Raw genomic sequence first — 24,690 nt, forward strand, 5'->3', positions numbered from 1 at the left:
GGCGGAGGCGGCTTCTCTGCCGCCAGTACACAAGCTGGGACATGCACTGTCTCCACAGAAGGGCTGCAAGGCTAAAAGACAGCATTTGAGAAACGGTTCTTCTGGTTAAAGGCTGTAAAGAGGGCTCGATTTAAGAAACTAAGACTCTTAAGATTCTACCCCCAAAACTGACTAACCCAACAAAGAATTCGCCCATATTTTCCTCCTAAAAATGCAAACAGTGTAAGGAGACAAAACCAAAAAACACATTCAGTATTTTTATTTTTTAGCAGACAATTTACATACCTCCCCCACCCCTTCCTTTAAGTTAGTGTGACGCTTTTCCATAATAAACTACTTAAAGAGAAGCTTTGGTCAAGAATGGAATGAAATAGCAAAACAAAAAAACAAAAACAAAACCCAAATCACTGCTGCTTTTAAAAAACCAACACTTTCACCAATTATATTCAAACAAAACACACAATATTTGCGCCATCTGCGTCTTCAGTGTTTCTTGGCGGCCGGCTCTCCTCCCGTCATGCACTCGGTGGAGCTGCTCCTCACAGCCTGTCCGTCTGTCGTGCTGGGTCTGGGAGGCGTGCTCAGCTTCACATTATCCGGAGGCCCTGGATAGAAGACTCTAGGGTCTGCAGAACGGCAGAAAGAACACAGATCGTCACTGAGATCCGTCCATTCTGGCGTCTTCCCCGTGACACCCCACTCCTCCCCCTCCTCCCTGGCTGAGGGGCAGCCGACACCCAAATCTGGCCCCCACCTCTGAGAAATGCTCTCCCCGACTCCCGCCTCTGGCCAGCAACTCTCCAGGACAGGGCTCCCCCTGCTGGCTCTTTCAGGCCCTTGCTCCCTTGTCCCCATGGCCCCAGCCCACAGGCTCTGGGCACACTCCTGTTCTCAGGACACATGTGTGCTTATTATCATGTGTGACACTGGCCCGTGCTGACCAGGGCCATCTGTGCGCATGGCCGGCCCTTCACTCTCGATGCCCTCATGATGGGCACTCCTATGTTATTGTAAACCACACGCAGCCAGCCTGGCGCACAACACTGCAGGGGCTCAAAGGTGGACGGATCAGAGGAAAGGGCACTGAGACTTCTAGCTCACACACGTAGAAGGAGAGAAAAGGACTGGGCAGGAGGGATCAAAGAATAAAGAGTGGAGCTGTAACTGCCCAGGTGGAGCTATCACACAGGTGCGCAGAGCCCAGGACCTAAAAGTAGGTGAAGGTAAAAAGGGTGTGGGAGAGACTCCCAGGGGGAGAAAAAAACATCATGGTTTTGCAAGGCAGTGGCAAAATTCTGCAAATGGTTAACTTTTGGAGGATCCATTCACAGCTGCACACAGGAGCCAGGCTCTCTGACCCCTGCGCCCCTCCTTGGTTCCCTACCTCACCCACCCGCCATCTGCCTAATCCCGAAGCCAGGGTGCAGAGTCCTCCGGGACTTGTCCCTCACTGTCACAGTGCCCTTCCATTCAGCCCCCAAACCTCTCCAGTCCAGAGCTTCCTGGCCATGCCCCCCAGCACAGCTGGAGGTCACATCTGTGTCCTTTGTTCATGGAAGCCCACGGTGGCCCAGGCTGCCCGCACCTCACAGTCTGGTGCTTCCTGTGTGGGCTCTAGAAAGGCCTGTCTGTCTGCGGGCACAGCCCGGCTCCCGCGCCCTGACCGCGCCCTGGCTCCTTTCTAGCTCCAGCTGGGGCTTCAGCAGGCCCCACCACTGCCCGAACGGCTGGTCTGCACGTGCTGCCTTCACAGCCCTGGTACAGTCTCCCCTGCGTTTCCCCGACTCCTCAATGTGAGACAGAGCACTGGCTTCTCCTCTGGAACCACACCCCGGCCCCCGCCCCAACCCGCTCTTCCACCAGAGAGGCCCCTCAGGGCTCCTTTCCCTCAGTGTCCTCAATGGCCACACCGTGCCTGGCACCTGGCAGGCAGTCAGGGAATGTTTAACCTATGCAGTAAACTAGACTGGTACCCAATACGGGGCCTGCTACAAAAACAGCACCCCACTGTTCTCCAGTGAGGAAATGGACCACCAGCGGGTGTGTTCCATCTCACTGAGAGAGTGTGCTTTTCTCCTGCTAATAATGTTCAGATTTTAAGGAGAAATGCAGCCGAATGCACTGCACTTGTGCTGTGCGCTGGATCTGACCGGTCGTTCCAAGAAATGAGAAAGTCTTCTCCCAGGAAGAGTTTTAATACAAACCAGATTTGTTCTGAAAGGTAGAAAATACCTTGAAATCCCAAATTGTCATGGCTCCGTCGATGCCAGTAGTGCAAAATTTGCGACAATCTTGCTTGTCCACCTCATAAATAGACACTTGACTGAAAAGAAGCAAAAACGAGAGATTGTAAGATATGTGGTGGAAGCGAGCTCCAACCTTCCTAAAAGCATAAAAGCATCTTAAGGAAAGAGCAGCCTATCACCTCCTGAATAAGCTGTCCATCCTCCACATGAGTCTGCAGCAATCTGACTCAGGAAATGCATGCACTGTACTACCAGATGTCCAGAAAAGACAAGACTAAAAAGAGGGAAAAGTTAAGAACCAGCACTAATTAGAGTGACATGGAGAAGCAGGACCATCCAGGCCACACAGCACGCACCCTGGGGAGCAGGGAGCCAGCCCAACCACAGCTATGACTGAAATGGAAACAATTTTTGAAAAACACTAGAGGCAGGATGAAGCATGTCTGAAATCCAACTGGCTCCAAAGACTCCCAAATCACCTGCCAAGACAGCCAGGGCACATAAGCCAAGAGGTCTCCTTGCATTTGAAACTAATTATTGTAAATATTGGCAATATTCAGACACACCGCAAAATTCTAACCACGCAAAGCAGAAGGGCAGATTAATAAAACAACTTGGCTTCGCCACGTTATCTGAAACTCTTTCAAGAAAATCAATTCCGTAGCTCAGGCACTGTTTGTCTTTCTCCTCTGAAGTGTCTAGAACATTCCCGCTAAAGAAGGGATGGCACACACCACCTGTTTCTGTACTGCCTATGAGCTAAAGAATGGCTTTTACAATTTTAAGTGGTTGGAAAAAATTTAAAAGACTATTATTTCATGATGGGAAAGTGATGTGAAATTCACATTTCCATGTCCATAAAGTTTCACTGAAGCCTACCTGGGCTCGTTCGTCTCTGGACTGCCCGCGCAGCCCGCAGGCCACACCGTGGGGTGAGGGACCAGGACAGGGACTGGGTAGCCCCTCAGAGCCTAAAACACTCATTCTCTGGTTCCTTACAGGAGAAGTTTGCTGACCCTGTTCCAGGGCAGAGAGGACTTAATATCTGCCAATAAAAGTAGTCACGTCAACCTGCAAGAGTCTGTCTTTTTATTTTTAACCTAAAAACCTCAAAAAGGCGATGAGAGTGGTTTCCTTCCAGAAGCACAGTCTGTGGAAACGCTTAAGAGAAATTCACAGAAAATAATTCTGAAAATCATTCAAGACAGAGAAACTTGAAAAGTATGGAGAAAAGTTCTTCCATGCCTTCTCGTGATTACTTTTCAATAAAGCACAGACATTTCCAGCCTATTTTCAGCCCAGTGGCCTCTCCCACAAGCATGAGGAAAAGCATGGCCTGCAGTTAGTAATTCTAAGTCTGGAGGTTTCCACTAGTCTTCCTGTGATCATCACCTCAGTGTAAGCCTCTCAACACAAAAGGTCTAGTCAAAGAAAAAATCCTATGGTATCCAACTCTGAACACAATAATTTAAAATATCAAGAATACGCTGCATTTCTCCTCAAAATTGAAAAAAAAAATCAAGCTTTTGGGATGAAACACAATTCTACGGTCATATTTAATCACATGTGCCTGATGAACAGTCAAGAAGCTCTTCAGCTTTGTCCCAGTGATGCTGTCTCCCTAATTAAATCACCTTCCTCTCTTGTCCGTGGTACTTGAAATCCATGGTTGAGACAGCTAGAATTACCCTTTCCAATAGGATATAACTAGTCTTCCCGCTGAGTGTTCACTACCAGAGGAACATGACACTCAGGAAAGTCTCCTTTCATCCTCAATCAAGTTTCTGAGAAAGCAAGACACAGGAAGAGACTGCCTGACGGGCGCTCAAGCCTTCAGTAGAGCACGCCCTCTGCTCGTGGGTGGCTGGTGCCGTCCAACCCTCCAGGGACAGCACGACTATGTGGGGGCGGCTCACTCTCTGTGACAAGTTGAAAATAAAAGCCTGCAGTCAGGAAGCTGCAGACTTCTCATCACTCTTGTTCCTGAAGGGATGTCTGGGCCCAAAGTACACAGAATTTTCATGGGTACCCAGTCAGGAAACAAAGAGGGAGGAAAGGCATTTGGTCACCCGATCACCTGTGCACAGAGGTCAGCGCTTTGGCGACAGGGGGTGCCCAGGGGGCTGGGGGCCGGCAGCACCCATGTGATGTACAGAGGTCAGGGCCGTGGCGACAGGGGGCACCCGGGGGGGTGGGAAGTGGGGGGCCGGCGGCACCCACGTGATGCTGTTCTGGTGCAGCGTCTCCAAGGCTGTGTTGCGGTCCTCAGTCGTGGCCCTCTTGTCCATGTTGCGGAAGCGTTCCATGGCGGACATGTTGCGCTGGATGCTCTGTTTTGGAATGTCTAGCTTGGAGACGAAGGTCAAGCAGCCACGGTCATCGTAGTTAAAGAGCATTGGACAGCAGTCGTGGCCCTGAAACAAGGCACCAGTCAGGCCCTGCAGGGTACGCCGCCCACCAACCAAGCCCGCAGTGGAACAGGCGCCCCTCGAGCTGTCTCTTCTCCAGGGCGGTGCTGCTTTGTGCTCGTGCACACAGCCACAGAGCTCGCACTGCTCCTGTTCTGGAGAATTAGATACAGGGCACCATGAGGAAAAATGAAGAGAAACACTTACAGCAGCCACGATGCTATTCTCCGAGACGAACGATACACTCAGGAGGGGCAGGAACTCTGTTTTTAGAGTCGAGACCCTGAACACAAGAACACTTGTTAACCTGAGATGGAACGGACCACGTGGATTCTTCAGACACAGCAGATGACAAAGGACCCATTCTCACAGGGGCTTCAGGAATATAAACAGACACTTATGTTCAAAGGAGCCCCGTGACCCAGACTTTCAGGAATCTCAAGCATGAGACAGCCCTGAGTAACCTGCAGAAGTGAGGCCTTCAGCGCTTTCCGGCCTGTGCTCCACAAACTGCTCGACAGCGTGGTCCTGGCGAGTGCTGGTCCCCTGCTGTCCCGGTCTTCGGTCCCCTGCCCTTTACCCACGCACCCTTGGGCTCCTCCTGCTTATCCAAAGCCCACCCCTGTCTGTGGAGCTCAGCGCGAGTTTCATCCCCCCCGGAAGCTTTCTGGACCACTTCTGCCTGAAGTGGCTTCTCCTTTCTCTGACCTCCTAGAGCTGACTGTCATGGTCACTCAGGACTGAACGCCCTTCTCTGCTCTCCTCCCCTCACTGTGCTCTCATGGGCTCCTACAGGGCTGGGACCACGAACATTTACAAGAGGCTGGTCTCTGTGCCCTACCAGGCACTGGGGCAGGGGCTATGGCCAGCGATGAACCCAACACAGTGTCGGCCAGCCAGGCGTTCACAGAGGAATGGGCTGTGTGTGTGTGTGTGCTATGCACACACGTACACCTCACAGTCATCTGCTTCACACCTGGCCAAGGTCACACAGACATGGCAGGCAAACACATTGGTTGATGAATTAGGGTCATATAGCTCCATATAAAAGATGATGTATTTTGAAAACTGTGTCTCAGGAGACCCCCCTGTGCTGCCCCCAGCCCCACCAGTATGACTGGTTTTGGGTTAAAATCCTATCACCTTCTTCCTAAGGCTTTACTGCAGCATACCTGGCCCTTACCACATGAAATAGTTATGTCTGAGATGGAGAAGGGTGGAGGATGTAATCTGACTTGCAGGACCAGAAAAGCCCTGTAATAAATCACTGAGGGTAGAACGGGGCTTGCAATAAGCATATGCTCAGAGCCTATTATGCATTGCAATTAACTGCACACAGGTCGCATAGCCATGACATCAAAGGTTATCGAATGACAAAAAGCAAACTAGAGTATAAAATTATAGCATAACCCCATCTGAGGTAAAAGTGATACAATATGTAAGTGTCTGTCTACCTATGGAAATCTCCTGGAAGACTGCACCATTTATAATGGGGGGGGGGGTGTCAGAAAAATTTGGGGAAAAAAACCAAACAAACCAATTTAATCCCATTAAGAAAAATACATTCTCTCTGAAATGACACCTCATCACTGCAGGGCAGAGGGAGTGAGATGAGACTGGTTCCCGGCACACAGGGTGGCAAGTCAGGAAACCTTCACAGGTGGATTAACCTTCAGCTGCCAATGGAAAAGGATTCACAGGGAAAGAACCAAAATTCATAAGCTGGGAGGATTCCAGTCATTTTCTCTCTTCCTCGACCACACGATGAGCAAACACAGCTCTGAAGTGTGACAGGACGCCCTGGCTCCCCTCGGCCGGACAGGCCCGTCCCTCACAGTGAGTCATTGCAGTTGGGTTCTGCCACACACACCAGGGAACTGGCACCGGGGTGTGAGGTGTTACTGAATGAAGCCCCAAATTCATGGAGTCACTGTTCCCTGACTGCACAGGGTGAGAACATATCTCCCATGCAATCTAAGGCTGCTGGATGACATTTACGTGTTGTAAGGAATTCTGGGAACAGACTAAACTGACGTTCTGAAGGAACTCTTTATCAGTAGCAAACCAAGAGGGTCCTTCAAAGGAATCCCTACCAGTACTTGCATTAAGAAGTATTTCTGGAAGCGAGACCTAAGTCTTTAAAATGTCCCCAAACGGACACTCTAAATGTGTGCCTCTAACTTTAAGGCTGCCTTGCAGTTCTGCTTTGGAATTTTATGTCTGTGCCCTGCACTTACATCCAGGGGAGGGCAGCCTTGGGCCAGCTGGTGAGAGATCCCACCCACTTCCCAACTCCAAACAAAGGAAATACTCACTGCACGCTCTTGGAGGCATCGGCTACGGACACGGTGCTGTCGTGGCTGACCCAGGCCAGGCGGCTCCCGCTGGCGGAGAAGCTGACCCCGTGCACCCAGCCGCCGGTGCCACTGCCACCAAATTCTGACATCAGCTGACCAAAAGGCATCTTGCTGCCCCAGGGGGTACTGGCTGGCTTTTCATCCACTTCTTTAATGTAGGCAGAAAACACTCTGCAGTTCAAGGGCAGAGAGAGAAGGGAAAAGTAAATGGAAATACATGTATACAGAAATAAGCCACAGGCAGCTGCTGTAAGGTGTCCAAACTGCAAAGATCCTGACTCATAAAACACAAAACCTGACGATGATAAATTCAGATACATAAACCTCTCAAGACACAGAAGGGTTCTAAGGGCTGCCGACAGGTCAACCCAAGTTTGGCAAATCTATCCTCCATCAACAGATATTCATGGGGCATCTACAACGTGTCAGGCACTGTCCCTGGGGCACAGTTCTAGATGTGATGACCCCAAAGCCCTTCCCCCTGGAGTGCACGCTACCCTCCCTCGCCCAGGGCGGGCTCCTCTGAGAAACCACAGCGTACTCTCCTGCCTACCTCACCATCATTCTCAGCAGCGTTCCAGGAGGCCCACACAGTCAAACAGCGGGAGAGAGCAAAGTGCTAGCCATGCTGCGATGAACCAAGGCATTAACTCACTTAAAGAAAGACAGGGACATCCAAGGAGAAAGCCAAGGGAGGCCAGTGCAGACGAGTGGGCAGGCTCTCCCTGGTGTCACACTCAGGCCCACCGCCCAGCCTTTGGGACAGGTCTAGTCTGGGAGGAAGGCGCATCCTTTACAGCCTCGGGCTGTCAGTTTCTATCTCTAATTCCGTGGAGCTGTGGGAAAGGATGTTTCAACCCAGAGTTGGGAAGCAGAAGGGACACAGAACAGCTGGGAATCTGCCCTTTTAGTTTCTTTGCCCTCCAGTGCTATTTCTTTATACAGCTTCTCTCCAAGAACTTCTGAACCTAAAGACTCCCTAAATGATCTGGGATATTTTCCCCCTAAAACGACAATGGCCGCAGCAGCTCTGGAAGAGGACAGCGGAGAAGCAGAGGACACCTCGAGTTATCTGTAAGTTAGCTGATGTGACCTCAGAGTCACTGCGCTTTAAATCGGCATCGGCTGGCTACTGCTGTTGTCATCGGAAGCCAGAAAAGAACGCTGGTTCTCAGCTGCCAGCTCGAGAGTGCGAACAGAACGACCCTTACCCACAGGACCACAGGTCAAAGCAACGTTTATTTCTGGAAATTAATATTAACAAAAGAATGGTAAGCTACCTGTTCAGGCAGGTTTTAGACACAGCCTGACAATCTGGGTGGCAGGGTTAAGTGCCACTTAGTTCTATCTTCTAAGGGAACTAGAATGACTCTGGGCAACACATCACAAACAACAACACTCCTGAATGATGGAAAAATCTTTACTGTTACACACTGGTTCTGAAGTAAAAGAATCCATCTTTTCCCAAAAAGTACCTTGACACTGCTGTACCCTCATCCCACAGCCAAATTCCCATATATACCCTTTAAAAGAAAGCCCAAACCCAAAAACCCGTGGGTATTCTTGGATATGAAGCACTAGCCAGGTTTCCTGGAATTTCTCCACCCAGCTTACCCCAGAAATAGGCATCCTGTCTCCCAACCCACCAGACAGGCAACATGAAGCAACATTTACTCGCTTTCCTTCTGGGTAAGGGGGGAAAAGCCTTGACAAAGAACAGCTTTAAAAAGCAATTACACTGTATGATCCTTAAAGCTCTTAGCAAAGCGGCTGTGTTTCTTTTAGCCTCATGCTAATGACAAATGAAGAGCTTTAACTGAAAAGGAAGAGCACAATACAGCTCAGCAGTGCACTCACTGTGCAGCTATGTTTTGTTAATCTTGGTTTCACTGTGGAATTTGCCGAGTTGGCCGCCTGGGTTATGAAATGAGAAATAACTCTCAGGGGTGGGGGGCACTCTACCTGCGCTCCAACCAAGGATGTTCTGCCTGAGGAAACTTCCTGGCCCCGTCTTTGCATCCCCTCCGCCTGCCCCTCCAAGTCCACTTCTTTCTACCTTGTGATTTCTGCACTTGCTTTAGTTCCTTTCCCTTTCATCTGAGTCCCTCGTGGGGCCTAGCAGGGTACCTTACAGAGAAAAGGAACCTCAAACACACTCGCTGAAAGACAAGGCTGTCTACCAATTCTCATTCATCCCCACCTGCATTTGAAGTCACATGATCCTGCCGCCAGCAAGACGTTGTTGGGATGCCAGTCCAGGCTGAGGACTGTGGAGCGGATTGGCTTTTTAATGTGCTTGCTTACCCACCTATCAAAGGAGAAAATCCATGTGAGTTTATCCACACATCAAGCAATGGTCCCCAAATGACCTACAAATGTGTGTCAGGCGAAAACACCCACACATGGTTCCCATGTGGCCGCTGGGCCTCCTGCCAGAGAGAAGATGCGTTTCTACAAGAAGAGAGGACAGAGAACCATAAGCGGCCCCTTTGCTCTTCTGTCTCTCAGGCCTTGACCTTCTCATCAGAGCAGCCAGTTCTGAACTTTTCCAGCTTCCAAGGAATCCTCATTAGTAAGTATATTTATGGATTAACTCTGGTACTGTCTCCCATGGAGTTTCAGATTTCGTGACTCTAACCTTTGAGATAGAAATTGATGTTTGAAATTACTTGAATTTTTATCACAAATACTTAGTGAATTATTTCATTTTGGGTTAAGTTTGGGTTGTAAAATAGCTTAATATCCTTTCTAAGTCTCTGCGAAGCTGCACACACTTTTATTTTTCACAGAGAAACCACAACCAAGACAACAGCAGAACCTCTTGCTGGAGACGAGCCTCTAACTAGTTCTCTAGCTCCACTCAAAGTGTTTGCTTACGTCTAAGATCAGTCATTATTCTGGCCTAATTCAATTTCTACCCCTAAACTGCTGTTTAAAAGCCAATCATATTCTGCTGTTCTGGAGCTGAGAGACTTAATATTGAGCCGAAAGACCTTCCTTGGATGCTAAATTACCTTTCTATAGAATCTTTTTCTCAAGGGCCTTTCTGAAAAATATACGACATTCTGACTTGTTCTATAAAACAGTTATTTTACACTAAAGGCTTTTGGAAGCTGAATGAAATATCCCAATGAAATACCGTACCATGACTGAGACATTCCCCTGAACACATGGCTCGTTCAAATGACAATACCGTGGACCACATGGAAAGCCCAATTTACCTGAGTTTGAGACTATTTTTCAATGAATAAAAATCCAAAGTCACTGCAGTTGAAGGCTACCCAAGAAGAGCTGCTTCTCATCTATTTGGTGCAGTGAGCCTTCTAAACATTTCTAGCAGGCAACATTTTGTGAGCTTTATTTTCAAACATGCTTGAGAGAAAAACACATCTTCAATTCATAATTCAATCCTGTTGCAAATCCACAGATTTATTTCAAATTCAAAATTCCTGAGAATTTACTAAATTACAAAATGTAATATGATAATCCCTTCCCTTCCCTTCTGGCAGAAAGCAGTGACACATGAAGTGCACTGTGTGCTCTGCTATTTTTAGTGCAAATACAAACACTGCCAGTTTTGCACTAAATGACAATTCCACGTTGAAGGGTGTTTATCACCCTTTCTGAACTTGTGCAGGGAGAGCAGTGGTTTCCTTAACAAGGAAAGCAGGAAGCAGTAGTTAAAGGAAGTCACTTAGCACAAGATAAACCCCTGTATTTTGACTTGTGGCTCAGCCACAAGTGATTTACAGTATAAAGTACAACAGGCTGGTTATATTTCTAAATTCTTGTCAGTTTTACTTCAACAGTTTAAACAAGTAAAACACCATCCCAGGACACAGATTTGGTCAGCAAACTTTACAGAAAGGAAAATATTGTTATCTGTAAGAATCCCAGATATTTTAGGTGGATAGAGACAGGAGAAAAAATTCTTCCTCAGGGCACTGGGAATCTTTCAAGTTTATAATTTATATATCTGAGTAAGAAAACAGCAATTTGGACAGTGCAGAATGAGAAGAGTAGCAGCATCTTGAAGAAAAGACAAGTTAGGAGATCAAGACATGGAAACCACAGCTTGATGTTAATATGAGAGATGTGAGGTTTGACTCATTGTACACATAAGGTGGAAAAATGCTCAGAGAGAATGGAGACTTTCAAAGGAAAAAAAAAATCTCCAGATGAAGAAAACCTGAAGTTAGAGTTAAACCTTCACCCAGTGCCTCTAGAAGCCCCTGAGCACACAGCGGTCCAAGTGTATGACTCTACAGAGAGAAATCAAAGACTCAGATGTTGCTCACCAGTCATTTTCAGATTCGAAGTAACAAACAGAAATGAGTCGTGCTCCGCTGCCCACAGCAAACTTGTTCTCTAGTGGGGACCACTTGACAAAGGTGGCTGCACGGTTAATTCTCAGGATCACCAGGGTTGGCTTCCAGACACCATCTTTCTGACTCCAGACATAGGCATTGCGGTCTGCCCCGCAGGTGACAATGCGGTCGCTCTTGGGAGCCCAGTCGATACCTGCAAGTGGGACAAGGAGTCACCTGCTCTGCCTGCCCCGGAGAGCTGACGTGGCAGAGGCGGGTGGGCACCCTCCTCCCCAGCCAACCCTTCCCCCACTTTGTTCCCAATCACACCTCACATACAAAGGCTGTTTCTCTGCAAAGTTCTATAACTCAGTGTCCTCTGGGGGCCAGGAAGAACAGAGCTGTTTCATAATTGCACGGGTCACCCACCAAGCAGGAGCATTCCTTCCACCCACTTGTCTTTAGACTATCTGGGCTGAAGACTTCTTCCTTCCCTCTTTATCAGATTTTATTTTGGTCTGAAAGTACCTTTGTTCATTTAGTAACAGATTTCATTCCATGGTATTAGCTGAACGTCTGCTATGTGACATCCAAATAAAACAACATATAGGGTAAATAGGCTTTAGTATAGAGAGTGAAAAATATAAACTGATTCTTCTAAAGGTCACTGTCATTTACACTAACAGAAATACCTTTTGTAGATGATACAAGTTCTATGAAATTGAGTCTTGAGTATCTCTGCATCTAAACTAGGAAGAGACTTAAATACGCATCTGAATGTAAGATTTTTTTCTTATTTGATCAGACTTACTTTTCACAGTACCTCTGTGAAGGGTTCCAAAGTCAAGGTCAGTCTGTTACATACCAAGAGTAAAATCTGCTATGACTCAGTCATTTTATAGTTATTGATGAGATATTTTCTATAAATACAAATTAACACTGAAGTATAGAAGTACTACTCATAAATTTTTATTATAGGTATCTCCCTAAAAATTCTTAACATTTATACTAAAAGAGTAAGATGAATTTAAAGCAAAGTCTCCATTGGTCATAAATCACGGCGACTTTAGTAGCGTGAAGGATGTATACATTCATTCACCTACAGGGACAGTCAGCTCAATTATTTGTACTGCAGAAGGGAAAAAGACATGGGGGAGTGTAATCAGTGATGTGTGTTTTGATTTTTAAATCCATTCATTACAGGATACCTTTGCAGACCTCTTTATTAGATTTCAAATTTTATTTTTAACTACAAAAGCAAACCCACATATTGTCATGAGACAGACATCATAACGGGACACATGGAAAGTCAAAAAAGCCCTGCTTCTGTTCTTCACATCCACACACGTTCACCCCGCAAAGGATACTGCTATCACGGCAAACATTTTCTCCTGTTTTTTTTTTAGTAAATTAGCAGTAGTTACACATTATTTTAGAACACTGATTTTTATCATAATTTCCCCAAACATCCCATTGTTGAATGTTTTGTTAGTTTCCAACCACTTATTAAAATATCTAAAATTGTAGTATTTAAGCATATACTTTTTTGTGCTGGTTAAAACGATCTCTTTATGATAAATTCCCAGATGTGTGATGCAAAATAGTTAGTTTTATGACTGTCTTGTTTTCCTAACTTGATTACAAGCTTTTTGACAACATGAAGCATGTCTCTGAAACTACTGTGGGGGGCAGACCCTAGAGTGGTCTCCAAGATCCTGCCTGGTGGTGTCACGACTCCATGTGACCTGCTCCCCATGGGTGTGAGCATGACTTGTGACTTGCTTCTAACCAGCGGAATGCCAGCAGGGTGATGACACGTACACGACAGTGTACAACGTTACCTAGGAGTGTGGTACCCACCTCTTGCTAGAGACTCTCACACTCTTCCTCCACTACTGGCTTTGGAGAAGCAAGCTGCCATGAGTCTTACAGCTGCAAGGAAATCAACTCTACTGCCAACAACCTGAAGGAGCCTGGAAATGGGTCCTTCCCTGGTGGAGCCTCTGATGAGAACCCACCCCGGCTGCCGCCTTGATCACAGCTTGTGAGATCTAAGCAGAGGTCCTAGATAAGTCAAACCCAGATTCTTGATCCACAAAAACTGTGAGATGATAAACATGTTTTGGTTTAAGTTGCTAAGATGGTAGTATTTGTTACACAGCAACAGAAAACTAACACGTCCTCTAACATCCAGATTATATTGTCTGGTAATGACAAAATTCAGTGATTTTGTAATGATTTTGACAATCTGAAATTTCATCCTGTATTCCAATATAAGCACCACTCTAATTAGACACATATGTATTTTATAAGAATTCCTGAGGTGGTTAAAAAATATCCTCACTCTTTAAGAAAAATACAAGGAACTGCCTTCTGCTTGGTTTTAATAGTTCTGAGTTTATTTCTGTAGCTACATCTTTCATTTAAATATGGAAGCTGTAAAACCACAGTCATAGTCTCATACTATTTTAGACATTAGCTTTTAACTCTTTTTAGACATACACTTGTTAAAAAGAGAGCTGGGAAGGGCAAATATATGGTAAAAGACAGATTCTCATCTCTTACTAATTCAGTGTTGCATCTTTTTTGTTTTCCTGCCACCAGAATACTCTAAAGGAAAAGGAAAGGAATCAAGCATCTATCCTGTCTTTACTGTCCTAACTATATCTCAGAATAACCAAACAGCAGATGAAGGTAAGTGTCTCTTTCATAAATGTATTTCAGCCAATAGAGAAGAAATGAAAGATTCAGAACATCACCACGATGCAGCCACTACTAAATGAACGGACACGGGCACTGATCGTCAACAGCTGCTAATATCGCAGACGACTGGACATTAGCTGCTTCCTTCATGAAAGAACCTATTACTACCTAACTTCGACTAGCAATTTCCAGGAGACACAGAGAACGGAGAAATGTGTAAAACACAGTGGGCTTACAATCAGTAAAACTCAAGCTCTGGAAAACACTACAGAAAAGACAACCTGATTTCTCAATTTTCTTAACAAATAAATTGCAAAGGAAAAGAAAGAGAAGGGAATCTATGAACAAAAGACTTCAGAGATACATCAACTAATCACAGCCACGTGTGGCCCTTATCAGGGTGCCAATTAAAAGACTATTGTATTGGTTATTATTAAAGAGTCCTTATCTTTTAGAGATACAAACTGAAATATGAAATGATGCAATGCCTGGGATGTACCTGAAAACAGTACAGGAAGAAGAAAAATGAGTTGAGAACAAGACTGGCTGTGAACTGACAACTGCTGAATCTGAGTGATGGGTTTATAGGGTCTCATCACATTATTCTGCTTTTATGTGCTGTTTCAAACTGTCCACAGTAAAATGTTTTTTAAGAAGACAGTGATCAAACATTTAACACAAAAGAGTAAACTCAAAGGAAAACAACAGAACTCTGCTATCCCTTTGATGTTTGTCACATTCTTTTTCTCTGTAGTGCTGACTAGTCTTTTCTTCTAAAAAGCTTCAGAGAATAACTTTCTTTTTCTGTAGTTACGATCTCTCTGAGAAATTATGTTTGATCCTTGGTCTCCTGCCACAGAGTTATATTTAGATTTTTCCAACCACAGTTTTTTCAGATAAAAAAAAAAAATGTCATTTGAGCATTTGGACAGAAAACAGGCCCAAGTTCAAAGGATTCCAAAAGAGATGCAGGGGAGGAAAAGGACATAACTAAGTAACTAGTTCACTTTTGAGCTATTTCTTTGGTCTTTCATCTTAGCCTTTACTCATTTGTAAGTATTTCCTAATGCTAAAATTCCAATTTAAGAATATGTATGTTCTTATTTTTAGGCTGTAACGCCACTGGCAAAGGGACTTAAAGAAAATAGGTCAAACCTAATAGAAATAAGGTCATGGGAAAGCAAAAGCAACAAAAATAGAAATCATCTCTTTGGAGCTGGTTTGGTAACATGGTCAGTCGGCCCCCAACCAGCATCACCTATAAATCACTGGTAAAAGCAAAAAGGGACGGCCATGAGTTTTTGCTGGGGAGTACAACGTAAAGGGTGCAGACGGTCAGAACATGCTACATTTTTCTTCTGCTTGGTGGGGAAGGATATCTTTAAGCTAATCAGTATGTTTGGGGAATAGAGGCAAAACTTCAGGGTCCTAATTAAAAAGGAAAAAATTACCATCAGTCCCTGTGCTGCCCACTTAAGTGCAAGTCATTGTGAGGAGAGAGGAAGCCCAAGACAGCAGCGAGAAACTTGTAACTGAAAACTCATGGAGAGTAAGTTTTGATGTGCTTGGCCAAATGGTCTAAAGCAAGACGTTGAATCACTCCGCCAGAAAACAGGATGAAAAAGAAACTATAGTAGTAAGGGTCAAAGAACAAGAGTTCCTCCTGAACAGAGCAATAAGTTAATATGTTATTTTTCAAAAAGCAGCCAGATGTGACTTAACAACAAAGCAATACATTCTCTTGAAATTCAGTATGAAGATTTGGTTCATTAAATTCTGAAAACCACTGTAAAATTTGTCTTTACTTCCTTCTCCTTTGACATTTTCTTAATAAAACTCAACACTGCTCTGCTTGCTGCTTTTATCATTGACAGTTTTTGTCAAAGATGAAAATTACTGTACACTTAGGAATCTGTCTCAGAGCCAATGCTTTAAGATCTAGTCTTCGAGATTTCCTCGGGGATGCTCAATTCAGTGTAAGAAGGAAAAAGTGGAAACAACTTAAATTTCTTCAACAGAGGAACAAGTCAATGAGGTATGAAATGCTATCCAGGGGGTAAAAAGAATCAACTTAATCTAGATACAAAGAGCTCAGAAACAATGTTTCGTGGAAAGCCAAAGCAAGCTGCAGGAGATCCACCATATGATGTCATTTATGCTGTATTTACAAATACTAGCCAATGGTACTAAAGACTGCTTCCATACACAGACACACACATATGTGAAAGTATCAACAAAGGCCTGGGACAACGTCACATCAAATTACAGACTGCCTTCCGCAGGAGAGGCACAGGGCTCGTGGTGAGAGGGGACTTTATTATTATCTGGAATAGTACTCCTTATGATTAAATCTTTGTTTCCTGTTTTCTAGCACAAGGAAAAAGACAAACAGCTGCTAATTCTAGGTGGCAGGAATATGGGTGTTTGTTACATTTCTCTGTCCTTTTCAATATTTTGGAATGTCTTCCTCACCTCGAAAACAACACACAGGAAAACTTCTGGAAGACACTGTGTTCCCCTAGGAACACAGCTGGGCTTGTAGTTTCACAAGCTGACATGCTGCCTGGCTTTTGCTTTCACGTCTCATCTAACCTAAGCTCTCTAGTCCTTTGAGCAGGTTTGGTGTTTTCCGAAACACTAGTAAAGTGCTGGGTACCAGCTGGGCTGAAAGAAGCACTTAGAAACTGAGATCACTATTACAACACTTTCAGATTTTCTAAAGAAAACTTAGCAAATGCTGCACAACTTTATTACAGCAGACTTGCTTTATTAGGCTCCTTATTTAAACAGACAAGTGCTAACCTTGGAAAAACCGTACTAACTTCACAGTTGTCTTCCTTTACCTGTGATGTGTCCGTTGTGCTCCTTGAGTTCATGAGCCTTCACCCACTGGCTCCCGTTCTTCTTATAGATGTGGACTTCGTGATTATTGGGGCTAAGGGCAATCTCTGCAGGAAAAAGTCAATCGTTTACACCTGAACTTGAAATTGTCACCAAAAAAAAGGATATGCTACAACAGGCATTTCAAAAACAGACTGAAGGAAGGAACAGGAAAGCTGCGAAACGGTTCCCAATATTCACCCCTGAAGAATTTCTTTATTATTTTTACCTCTACTTGGAACCCCATATTTCAAAATGTTTTGTAGAAAAACTAAATTTAAAAATTCATTTATTAGAGATATATAACTCAATTAAAGATTCTAACCAGTAACAAATAAACAATGTTACTATACTTAACTGATACAATTTTAGTCTACAGTAAAGATATTTGATATCTTAGTTCACCTATACATCATTACTAACAATAAATATTTAACTTCTGTTAGACTTTCTGAAACGCTGAAAACAGCTCATAGGCTCTCATTACCACTATCATAAACCCTGGTTTGAACCACTAGTTTATCAAAATAAAAACCCTTGATTCTACTGATAAAATATATTAGTTTTCCTTTACAATAAAGCAATACAAACCACAAAATAAAACTGTTTTCAAGAGAAATCTCTTAGACCAATCCAAAATGTTAAGAATACACACATATGATGGATTTTTTGAACTTATATTTTTTCTTTCTAGTTCATCCATTTAAAAAAAATTGATTTCTTGAAATAAAAATCTATGACTCAAACTTTATGTCAATCATCTAATAGTTCCCCCATCTATTATATCCCCCTTCCTTCACTCTTTAGGAAAGCTACATCTGTTTTACAGATGAAACTGTGGAACTGGATCAATGTCTAGCTCTAAACTCCTAAGACTTTAACTGCTTTCTGGAAACAAGTTATGTATTTCTCTAAATTTCTAGGATGCATATAGGATTTCAAAATCCAAATCCAAATTTAAACTTGAAAAATATTATAAATTTCAAATTATAATTTAGCACAAAAAATTGTCTTAATATACTGAGTTTATCGAGTAGTTTAAATAAGGACAATGATAACTTGCATTTCTATTAAAAATAATTGGAAATACTCCAAAACCTTATTTTTATATGAGAAAGTGAAGACAATACATACGCAACTAAGCAATGGAGCTTTGTGAGATGATCACAAAACAGAAGCTGGAGATTCACCATCCTGCCACGCTCAACACAGAGGCTCATATCTAGGTTTTCACTTCACACAACAATAACCTGGGGTATACTGTTCATGTGCCAAGAATTTATTTAAAAATAAGAGTAAACCATATCTGAGTTACTTTTAAGAAGATAGTGAATCTATTCAAAGCAATCCCTATCAAAATCCCAGCTGGTTTTTTCTTTTTGCAGAAATTAATAATCTGATCCTAAAATTCATGTGGAAATGCAACGGACCCAGAAGAGCCAAAACAATGTTGAGAAAGGAGTACAAAGTTGGAACTCACATTTCCCAATTTCAAAACCTATGACAAAGCTACAGTTCAAGACACTGTAGTCCTGGCATTAGGATAAACATAAAGATCAAAGGAATACATATATTTTATAGCAACCTATAATGAAAAAGAATATGAAAACAAATATATATGTATATATATGACTGAAATATTATGATGTACACCAGAAATGGACACATTGTAAACTGTCTATATTTCAATTAAAAAAAATACAAACAAAAAAAAGATGAAAGGAATATAAGCGAGAGTCCAATAAACTTTCACATTTACAGTTATCTGATGATTGACAAGGGTGCCAAGATAATTCAATGGAGAGAATAGCCTTCAATAAATGGTGTTGGGACAACTGGATATCCACCTGCAAAAGGATGAAGTTGGGCCCCTATCTCACACCATTCACAAAAGTTAACTCAAAATTGATCCAAGACCTAAATACAAGAGCTAGAATTGTAAGACTCTTAGAAGGAAACATGAGTATCTCTTTTTGTGATCTTAAATTAGGCAATGGTTTCTTAGATACAACAGCAAATATAATAAGCAACAAAAGAAAAAAATAGGTAGGTTGGGTTTCATCAAAAATTAAACTTTTGTGTTTCAAAGGACACCATCAAGAGAGTGAAGAGAAAAAAACAGAATGGGAGATTTTGTAAATCACATATCTGATAAGGGGCTTGTAACCGGAATATATAAAGAATTCTCACAACTCAATAATAAAGACAATTCAATTTAAAAAATGGGCAAAGGATCTGAACAGACATTTCATCAAAGAAGATATATAAATAACCAATAAGCATGTGAAAAGATGCTCAGCATTACCAGTCATCAGGCAAATGCAAATTAAAACTACCAAGAGGAGGGTAGGGTAATAGCTCAGTGGTGGAGTACATGCTTAGCATACGTGAGGTCCTGGGTTCTATCCCCAGTACCTCTATTAAAAAAAAAAAACAAAAAACCTACAATGAGATACTATTTATAACCAGTAGGATATAAGACTATAATAAAAAAGGTAGACAATAACAAGTGTTGATGAAGATGTATGTTAGAGAAACTAGAACCTTCATATACCGCTAGTGAGAGCATAAAATGGTGTGGCTCCTGTGGAAGACAGTTTGCAAGTTCCTCAAATGTTCAACAGAGTTACCATATGACCCAGCAATTCAACTCCTAGGTATATACTCAAGAGAATCAAAACATATAACCACATAAAAACTTGCATGGGAATGGTCACAGACACATTACTCACAAAAGCCAAAAACGTGGAAACAACTCAAATTTCTACCAACTGATGAATAAACAAAATGTGTTAATACTGTCTATACAATATGATTCAGTCATAAAAAAGAAACAAGTACTAACACATGCTACAGCATGGATAAACTTTAAAAACGTCATGCTCAATGAAAAAGAGCCAGATGCAAAAAGTCACATGGTGTATGACTCCACATATACATAATGTCCAGAACGGGCGAATCCATGGAGACAGAAAGTAGACTGGCAATTGCCCAGGACTGGGAGTTCTGAGGAAAACCAAGAGTGAATGCTAATGGGTACAGGTTTCTTTTTGGAGTGATGAAATATTCTTAAACTAGATAGTGGTGATTGCGCATAATTCTGTTTAATATGCTAAAATCTACTGAATTGTATACTTTAAAAGGGTGAATTTTATGATATGTGAATTATATTTTAATAAAGCTGTTATTTTAGACAGTGAATATACATCTAACTTTTAAGAATAATTCATGGGCATAATACTACATTTCTGTCTGTTTTTCGATTTTTTTTTGCCTTCTTGTCACATTGCCCGCACTTTGCTTGCTGTACTGTGTCTACTTCTAAAAGCTTGTCTCCATCCATTCCTAGTTTGCTGGAGCTAGAAAACTGGAAACTCAAGCTTATTATGAATAACATAGCAAAAACCAGGTAATACTGCTCTCAGTATGTCAGGAGTAAACCATATGCCTCTGTAACTGCTTATTTCTAAGTTCTGATATTTTGACTAAATGCTGGATGAGTGTAACTCATCCAGACACTGGGTTATTAGGGCAATGGAAGATGTCTGAAATAAACTGCCCTCCAGGTGGTACTGCAGAAAAAGACGTGGAGGAAGAGCCAGAAGGCTTGAGCACTGACAAGGGCTCTGAGATTAACTTGGGTGTAACCACTGCAAAGTCCTTCCAACACCCTAAGCCTCGATTTCTCTAATCTGTAAACCAAAGGACTGACCTAGTTTTGTGCTGAAGCTATACCTAAGTCCTGTTCACATGTGACACTGAAATATGTGATCTCTAAAAGTACCTACATCTAAAAGCTATCAAAGGTACCAAAATAAAGAAGCAAAGCTCCCAGCATACTTACGGGTACGATCCCTGTTCCAGGCATGGCAGGTGATTGGCTCTAGTAAAAACTGATGCAGGGACATTATTCTTAGTGTTTTCAAGGGATAGAAAGCTGCAATGAGCAACAGAAAAAAAGCATTTAAAATGGTAGGCAACCCACATTTAAGTTGTCTGGGGGTCTTAAAATGTTTGGGGATAAATAAAACATTATTCTCCCTTTAAAAAAGAATCAATGTCAAAACTTAATCATTTAAATACAATTAGCATTGTAACCACCAATGTATAATTTATCCTGTCACGGGCCATCAAGGGACTCTAAAACTCTGGGCTAAGACTGTTGGGGTACAAGATATTCACACAGTCTCATATGGTCATCCCTCAGGTTACTTACTAATTACAAAGAGAAAAACATGCCTTTAGAATAAAAAAAAAATCTGGCAGTCACCACCTTAGCCAACTGATCAATCTCAGTGTCATAAGTAGTGGGACAATCTAATCTGATGGGCCTCCTGATGGGAGATGACCTGAAGTGCACATCATCACTTATAAATAGTGACCACTTAATTTATTATCCAGACCAGAATACTTTTAAGAGAGCAAAAAGGGGCACTATTAATAATTATGCTGTGAAAACAGGCCACAGGACTACCCTGGAGAAACCTGGTAAAATGGCCAACCTACCTATAAAATACATATGCCAAACACATTTACTCTAAATTCAATCAAGATCTAGACCTAATTTCCAGTTGATAGGAAATAAAGGGGACTGGAATTAGTTAAATAACACAAAGGGGAAATCAACAGTTAAAACCAGAATGTGTGCCATCCTTTGAAATAAGTGGCCTGGACTATTCAAAAAAGGCAGTGGTGGGATGGAGGGGTGGGTGGTGGCTGTTCCAGATTAAAGGAGCTATGAACACCAAATTCAATAAATAAAACTCGACTGTAAATCTAAATTTTTAAAACAGCCGTAAAAGATGTATTTTGTAAAACTGGGAAAATGTGAGTTTGGACTACCTATCATATAACAATATGGAATTATTTTTGATTTCTTAACTATGATAATGGTTTGCTGTTAGGTAGGCGAATGTCCTAACTCTTAGGAGATAAAGATGATGGAGTATTTCAGGATGAAGTGTCATGACGTCTTCTGTAATTTATTTTCAATCATTCAGGACAACATGTACAGATATAAAGAGCAAGTTTACACTGTATAGCACAGGGAACTATATTTGGTATCTTGTAGTAGCTTACAGTAAGAAACAATATGAAAATGAATATACGTATATTCATGTATGACTGAAGCATTGTGCTGTACACCAGAAATTGACACACTGTAAACTGACTATACTTCAATTAAAAAAAAAGAAAAGAAAAAAAAAAAAAGCAAATGTGGCAAAATGTTAACACCTGGTATATCTAGGCAAAGAGTGGGCAGGTGTTTATTACTCTTTCAACTTTTTATTGTAATTAAATGAAAAGCAGGAATCGTGAAACATCGCTAAATTAAAAATCAAATCGAATTCTCTATTTTATAGGCAGCCAAATCTATATCCACTGAAGAAGCAACCATTACTTGAAAGAGAAATTTTTTCAAAAAACCAGCCAGTGTGGCTCCCCCCCATTATAATTTCTAAGAGGCACTCACAAAACTCTGAAGTTTCAATACACTTAAGTACAAGTCCATCAACCCAGGGTGGAGACTGAAATGTGAGACAGGAATTCTGATGCAAGCAGGAAGTGGATGGAAGGGCCACTGGAAGGTTGTGAAGTGAACAATGAAAGTTCAGCAGACAAAGCAGAAATCAACCTCAGTGGGAAGCAAAGGAAATGTCTCCGCTAATTGTTGTAAAGGAACCCAAAGGTCAAAAAGAGGTACGTTTACCCTTAAATAAAACATCTGATAAGAAATGTCAGTGTTTCACATTCTATTCTAAGACTGAGGATATTCAGGTCATTAATTTTTTTTAACTTGTACATGTTCAGAAAGCAAACTACAACTCACAAATAAAAACAAATAAAATAAAAAATTTTAATGAATTCAAATGAGACTAATTTGTTTTTTTAAAAATAAACTTCCAGATGCTACTGCATGATTCTTTTTCTCTATCAGATGCTTACCCATTACAAAAGGTTTTACTTAAAGTTACTCAAAATACCATATGTCACAATACATCTCCTTAATTAAAAGCAGTTTAAGGGAGGGAAAATAGCTCAAATAGTAGAGCGTGTGCTTAGCATGCAGAAGGTACTGGGTTCAATCCCCAGTACCTCCTCTAAAAACAAATAAACCTAATTCCTTCCTCCCCCTAAAAAAATTAAAAAAAAAAAAGCAACTTAGTTTTAAATGCCACATTTTATAGGCTCACTTGTTAAAGCAAAACTGCTCTGCAAATTAGTAATTTAATGTAAATATCCACATGCAATAAAAGCACATATCTCATACAGTTAAAACAGAAAAGGTGCAAAGGCTTTCCCATTCTAAAACTCAGGCTTATAAGCCTTCAAAAGAGGTAAACATTCATTCAATGGTATAATTACTTCTAAAACTGCATTTCTAATTTTGTCGTATCATTCAAGTTCCATATTTGGACATACACTCAGACCTGTACTTCTTTTATAATCATGGGGCTATTTTAAGTCTGTAGGCCAAGACAACACTCATGTTTGTCAAATTCATCAGGCACCAGTAAACACAGCCTGTATTCATCAAACTCAGTGAAAGCAGAATAATGACAGCTTGAATTTTGTACTGAGAAAGATACCTTCTGTCGTAGGGTGATAATTATAACTTCTAAACTGTGATTCATATTTAAGCAAAATCTAAAAACTTATGTTTTCATGAGGGTAGAGAGGAGAAAGATGGACAGACAAAAAGGTGGTGACCTTAAATTTAACAAACTTCTCCTGATGACCTTTTAATGTCCAGCACTGTATTTATAACAGCACAGTATGATTCCAGGACCTCCCCACCCCCAACTCCTTTCTATACTTATCACTTGAGGCATCCTGATGTTTGGTTAGTCATGGGCTCTGGAGCCAAGGGGACCTGGGTCTGAATCCTGACTTTGACACACACTAGCTATGAAAGCGTGGGCAGGTCATTCAATATCTCTAAAACTCTTTATTTAAAAAAAAATTTTTTTATGGAGGTACTGGGGATTGAACCCAGGACCTCGTGCATGCTAAGCATGTGCTCTACCACTGAGCTGTTTCCCTTTCCTGCTAACACTAATTTTTTTTTAGCTGTAAAATGGACATATCATTGACATCCCAAGGCTGTTGGTAGGAGGATTAAATGAGATAACATAATAAATGCATGTAGTTCCAAGCTCGGCCAAAACAGATGCTCAGTAGGTTAGTTCCCTTTCTTCCTTTGACCCAAGGCTTTTGAACCATCCCAGCTAGTACCCTCTGAACTTGGAAACACCTACATATGCTTTAAATTCTTGGCCCTGGAGCTTTAAAGTATCAGTACAGTGGGAATTTCACTTCCCTACTTCGGCTGGGTTTTCAAGACTGTGATTCATCCAGTTTCTAATTACTCTCATTACCCAGCCCAGCAATACCAGGTACCAAGGTCACCACACCCTCTGTAGTGTGCAGGGACGTGTTCCAGCTCCAGGCAGCAGCCTCACCGGCAGACCATTTTAAACCTCTTCAGACAGAACTTGTTTCAGCATGGGGTTACTTACCTAGATCAAAATACTGACATGCTCCCTCCCAGCAGGAGATTCAATTTCCCAAGATGACCCCCTCCTTTAATTGTGTTAAGTGGATGAATTAACCTTGGAAGGTCTCTGAACACTTTGTGATAGGATGCAGCCACTTACACTCTGTAACAGGGCAAAAATACCCTCCTGACTGGTACCTTCCACTCTCCCCAGCACCCCCACCCCTTTTAAGAATATCTGAAAAACCTAGGGCCTATGGGAAATCAAGGTTAGATAAAATTGATAAAATA

The 24,690-nt window shown here is 42.2% G+C and overlaps 1 protein-coding gene across 1 annotated transcript; it reads right to left on the reverse strand.

The window, feature by feature from the left end:
* Positions 1 to 243: 243 nt before the first annotated feature.
* Positions 244 to 20,881, reverse strand: ARPC1A (actin related protein 2/3 complex subunit 1A). The gene is made up of 9 exons (XM_006172662.2): positions 20,746 to 20,881; positions 16,865 to 16,969; positions 11,310 to 11,532; positions 9,212 to 9,319; positions 6,970 to 7,182; positions 4,862 to 4,937; positions 4,467 to 4,660; positions 2,233 to 2,323; positions 244 to 626 (listed from the first exon to the last, which is right to left on the reverse strand). The coding sequence occupies exons 1-9, from the start codon at positions 20,807 to 20,809 to the stop codon at positions 588 to 590; spliced, it is 1,113 nt and encodes a 370-aa protein (XP_006172724.1). The 5' UTR covers positions 20,810 to 20,881; the 3' UTR covers positions 244 to 587.
* Positions 20,882 to 24,690: the final 3,809 nt, after the last annotated feature.

This window comes from Camelus ferus, chromosome 18 (assembly GCF_009834535.1).
Source record: "Camelus ferus isolate YT-003-E chromosome 18, BCGSAC_Cfer_1.0, whole genome shotgun sequence".
Taxonomy (NCBI): domain Eukaryota; kingdom Metazoa; phylum Chordata; class Mammalia; order Artiodactyla; family Camelidae; genus Camelus; species Camelus ferus.

What these genes read in the sequence shown, in the direction of transcription:
- ARPC1A (XM_006172662.2), bottom strand. Translation starts at nt 20,809, where the DNA reads ATGTCCCTGCATCAGTTTTTACTAGAGCCAATCACCTGCCATGCCTGG. An exon ending in CTGGAACAGGGATCGTACCC is followed by an intron (nt 16,970 to 20,745) that starts GTAAGTATGCTG and finishes TTTTTCCTGCAG; the next exon opens with AGATTGCCCTTAGCCCCAAT. An exon ending in CTGCACCAGAACAGCATCAC is followed by an intron (nt 2,324 to 4,466) that starts GTGGGTGCCGCC and finishes GCTTCTTTTCAG; the next exon opens with TCAAGTGTCTATTTATGAGG.